Source organism: Vigna radiata, chromosome 5 (genome assembly GCF_000741045.1).
Source record: "Vigna radiata var. radiata cultivar VC1973A chromosome 5, Vradiata_ver6, whole genome shotgun sequence".
Taxonomy (NCBI): Eukaryota; Viridiplantae; Streptophyta; class Magnoliopsida; order Fabales; family Fabaceae; genus Vigna; species Vigna radiata.
In genome coordinates this window covers 10027196-10032622 of record NC_028355.1, presented here as the reverse complement: position 1 = coordinate 10032622, position 5427 = coordinate 10027196, and the positions used below count along the sequence as shown (strand labels likewise).

Below are 5427 nucleotides of genomic sequence, written 5' to 3'. Positions count from 1 at the left end.
ATATTTTTACAATATTTAAACATCCTATATATACAATATTTTTACAATTTTTAAACATATACGATATTTTTACAATATTTAAACATCTCATATATACAATATTTTTACAATATTTAAACATCCAATATATATAATATTTTTACAATAGTTTTAATAATTAATAACACAGAGAAATATATATTTACAATCACTTAACCACTTCATCAAACACTTTTCATTGTTTAATGTACACAATCATAGCAATATAAAATCATATAAAATATCCTATATATAAAACATCGTTTATGTAACTAAGATTTTTTAGTTTTTTTATATTAATTATTTCAAAATAAACACATGTTACTTATGATAACTAAGATTCTATAATGTGTTTTTATATTAATAAATACAAAATAAACACATGCTACTTAATAATTTAGATTCTTCAGTTTTTTTAGTTTCTTTTGTATCAATTGTCCAATTGTTACTATTTCAATTTGATCGATCAAAAGTAACATGTTATAAGAATTTAAGAAGAAAAAGGTGAAAAAAAGTTAAGTGAGCAAATGAGTCAACCCGTTTAACCCACCAACCCGTAGTGGGTCAGATCGGGTTCAAATTTTTTCAGCTTGCTAATAAATGAATCGGGTTGGGTTAACCCACCAATCCATGATGGGTCGAATCAGACCGAATTACCCGTTTTGACAGCTCTAAGGAATAACTACAATAAAAAAAGTGACAATAGCGGTAGAACAAATAGATTTCACATAACATGGGATAACATTTTATTTTTTATTTTTTTATGTATGCATAAATTGTTCCTTTTAAAGAAAAACACGAAATAATGAAGATCACACAACAAGTTAATGAGAACACCACTTAGTTAAAAATATATATTTAAAATAATGTATTTATGTAATTCATTAACTATTTCAAACATAACATATATTTGTAAGAAAGAATGTTATTAATAGAATCTTATTCATATTATATTATATTATATTATATTATATTATATTACATTATATTATATTCATATTAGTTATGTGTGTTAGAGAGTAGAAGAATAAATTACCTGAACATTCTAATCTTCGATATATATACTCTTATAGTCTAATAGATAAAAATTAATAATTTATAGGAATAATTAGATTTCAATGTTTAAATAGGTTTCTAGTTCCACAAATTTGGATTCATTTTTTTTTAATCTTCAATTTAAAAATTGATTTTTTTAGTTTGCAAATTTGAAAAAAAAAATACTATTTTTAATCTTTCATTATTAATGATATTACATTAGTAAAATCGCCAATAGCATTATATTAATATTAAAAGTGACATGTGTGACAAATATAATGATGTCAAAAATTACTTTAATATTTTTAGTAAAAATACTTTTGTAGTTTTTCGAATTTAAGTCTAGTTTATTGTAACCATCATATTTAATATTGATATCTTTAGCCTCTCATATTTGAAAGTGGTTTTTTAGTTTCCATGTTTTAAAAGTAATGTTTTTACTTCCTTCAAACTAATTTATCAAATCTTTCGAACCGAAAAAATAAAATATTATTTTGAATCTCAGAAATTCAAAGGATCCTTTTAGTTGTCCAAATCCAAAATTTAAAGGTGGATTTTATCAATCATGTAATTTGAATTCATAAAACTTATTAAGTTGTTGTTAAAAATTTACCAACTATAAATTAAATGCAAATGAATAATTGACAAATTCATTAATAATTCTAGCTAGAAACAGTCCTAAATTTAGAAATAAACAGGAAAAACAAAAAGATAGTAGGAATCGATATACTCTATGTTAACTCATCCTTTGTGAATTAACATCTCCAATTGAAAAATCAAACATAAAATTAATTTATTAGTGTATGGAAAAGAAGTAAGAGATAAAACAACAAAACTAGATACAGCTGCATCAGCCTTTTATACGAATTGGTTTAAGTGACTAATAATATATATATATATATATATTTAAGTCTAACTCAATTTCCACAAAATCGGTTTGTGGTTTGCACCTCACTTATATATATATTATACTTATTAGGGTTCTATACCATATTAGAAAGTGTGTTTTTAAGCCTAATTCAACCTCACAAAACCGGCTTGAAAGATGAGGTTTGCACCTCACTTCTATATTATAAATTGGTGTTATCTCTAGTCAATATGGGACTTCCAAAAACAAAAGTAAGAAAAATAAAAATATAAGATTAAAGAACATAAATTTTGATATGAAAAGAGCAAAATAAAAAAAAGTCCAATTTAATTTAAGGAAATAAAAGTATATGATATCTAAGGTTTTCAAGTAAATATATATAAGTGCTAAATATTTGAAAACGACTGCATTCCTGCTATTTATAAAGATATTTTTTTAAAAGACATCAATACTAATTTTTTTCACGTAAGAAGGAAATTCGAAAGTAACATTAAAACAGCACTTGGAAAATAAAATATTTAAAATCTTGAAATGAAAACCTAAGATTTCCATTGAATCAACAAAAGAAATTTCCCCCCAATAAAAGTTAAATATTTAAAAGATTTTAATTGTATATATTTTCATAAGTTTAATGATGCAAATATGCTAACCTGGAGAAAGTTGGTGAGTGTCTCCATGGAGATAGTCTTATCTGGCCCAGTTTCGTAAGACCTCACAAAGAAATTTTGTCTGTATACAAACCTGCCTTCGACAAAACTTCCACGAAGGAAAGTAGCAAAATCTTCTGTACCATTAATCAATGGAACATCTTTCAATCCATTCATCATCTTCACTGCCACTGGACTACAATGAGAACATGCACTCCCCAACAACGAAAACCTTCTATTAGTGTTGTTAATCTCTACAATATTCTTCTTGGCACTGCACCAATTTCCTAGAAGTTGTTTCCCCATATTGATGGGTGCCACCATTGATGATGTCATAGCAAAATTCATGGCAGAGTGGAAAACAACAAGCAAATTAGAATTGATGTTTGCTTCTAGCTATGCTTCTAATTTATACATTCTAACCGTGTTAGTAATTAATGTTTCTCTTTTTCATTTTCTAAGATCTGTCGTAAGGTTGCTGCAAAGATGAAAAATAAATGTTTATTTAATAACGTGCACGAAAGCATTCAGTCTTTTAATAAGTTTCATCTTCATGTCATATTTTGATAGATATCTATCGTTTCCAAGAAATAGTAACGCGTGTGTCACATTTTTTGGTAACCGAAAAGATAGTCATGTATTTAGGTATTTGCACGAGGTTCACCATCTCCTCAATACAAAGTCAGGAATCACATTTAAGAATTCCTATGTAAAAAAAAAAATAAGTTTTTTATACCGATTAAAAAAAACTTTTATACCAGTTCTCGAACAAGTATAGATATAGAGGTATAGAAAGTTTTCGACTTTTTATACTGATTCTGCTAGGACATATGTAAAAAGGCTGACTTTTTTATACACAATATTTTGAAAACATGTATAACCAGTCTTCTTTTATACATATTAGGTTTAATCATTCTGATAGTTTCTATTTTCGGTGATTTTTTCAATTTGGTCCCTTCTTTTTTCTTTTTTTCAATTGGGTCCCTAATTTTGAAAAAATTGAAGTAATTAGGTCATTATCGTTAGTTCCGTACTAACACCGTTAAAAAGGGTAACACGTGTCAGCTCGTGATTTTTTTAAATATATTTTTAATTATTTTTATTTTTTAATTTTTTTTAAATTGCCACGTGTCAAGTTGACATTGAACCACGTGGCAATGACAATGTGAGGTGGCATTGATAGTGCCACGTGTCACTATCAGACTACTTGTCATTAGATTTGTCTCAATTTGGTTCCTATATTTTTAATTTGTCTCAATTTGGTCCCTGTATTCTTATTTTCTTTTAATTTAGTCCTATTTTTTTAAAAAACTAAACAATTTTGTTTCTCTCCAAGTTCAAACAAAATTTGTATATAAATCTTTACAAAGAAATTTATACAAATTAATTTTTTTTATTAGAAAAATAAAAAAATTACAAACTAACATATGACACATTTTTATTTATATAGTAGTAAAGAAATCATTTAACCTAAATTATATGAATGAGTAACCTATAAAAGTTAAGATCTCAATAATAAATATTTGTGTGAAGGTAATTTACACAAGTATAGTCTCAATACTTCCTCAACAATTCATAAAAAGTTTCTAGAGTTAAATATTTTGATTTGAAATACATCATTACTAATAATTTNCTTAACNGAAACAAATTTAAAGACAAAAATTTGGAAAATGTACATACTGTATTTTATTTGGGAAGGAACAAATTTTTTTAAATTTTTAAAAAAATTAGGACTAAATTGAGACAAAATAACAATACAAGGACCAAATTGGAACAAAATAAATATACAGGGACCAAATTGAAACAAACGCAATGACACGTGGTTTGACAGTGACAAGTGGCACTGTCAGTGCCACCTCACACTGTCATTGCTACGTGGCACAATGTCAACTTGACACGTGACAAATTTTATTTTTAAAAGAAAAAAAATAAAAAATAAAAAAAAAATAATTAAAAATATATTTAAAAAATTCAAAAAAATCACGAGCTGACACGTGTCATCCTTTTTAACGGTGTTAGTACGAAACTAACGACAGTGACCTAATTGCTTCAATTTTTCAAAAATAGGGACCCAATTGAGAAAAAGAAAACCGAAAATAGGGACTATCAGAATGATTAAACCTACATATTATTGTGAGAATAGGTATAAAAAAACTTACTTTTTATATCTGTTGGTTCTAGAAAATGCATAAAAAAATCTCACTTTTTATATCTGTTGGTGTTAAAACAAGTATAAAAATTTATATTTTTTATATCGGCTAGAGCCATAACCAGTATAAAAGTAAGACTTTATATACCTATTCAGGCTTTAACTCGTATAAAAGGTGATTTTTTTTTTCAAAATACTTGATTAGTATGTGTTATTATCAATATCCAAACATGCATAAAATTAAATCACAAAATACAATTTAATTAATCAATATCAAGCAAAATAATCAATATTGTTTCTATTCTTAACACATCAAAATAGTTCCTAAACTCAATGTAATATTTACCTAATAAAGTTGTTAAATATATTTACCTAACATGGTTACACATGAAATTTTCCTAAACTCAAAATATAATGTTAGATACATCTAATAATTTAGGTTAAAAGCTCTTTTTGGTCCCAGTTTTGTATGGGAAAATTTGAAATGGTCCCCATTTTTATTTTGTGTTCAATTTAGTCCCAAAGAACGTATTTCATGTTCAATTAAGTCCTTTTCACTAACTCCGTCTAAATTGATAACGGCGAGTTGTCCAGATGTGCAACTACATTGTGAGGTGTCATTTTTTTGCTGACTTGGAGTCCTTTTCAGTTGGAATTAGGATTTTTTAAATTGTATTTCTGATTAGGGTTGTTATTTTGGGAATAAATTA

General features: G+C 26.2%; 1 protein-coding gene across 1 annotated transcript in view; it reads right to left on the bottom strand.

Annotated features, from left to right (window-relative positions):
- Positions 1–2861, bottom strand: part of LOC106760302 (palmitoyl-acyl carrier protein thioesterase, chloroplastic) — a 6134-nt gene extending 3273 nt beyond the window's left edge. The window contains exon 1 of the mRNA XM_014643754.2: positions 2572–2861. Within this exon, the coding sequence (XP_014499240.2) occupies positions 2572–2748 (177 nt within the window). The 5' untranslated portion in view covers positions 2749–2861. The remainder of the gene's footprint in view (positions 1–2571) is intronic.
- Positions 2862–5427: the final 2566 nt, after the last annotated feature.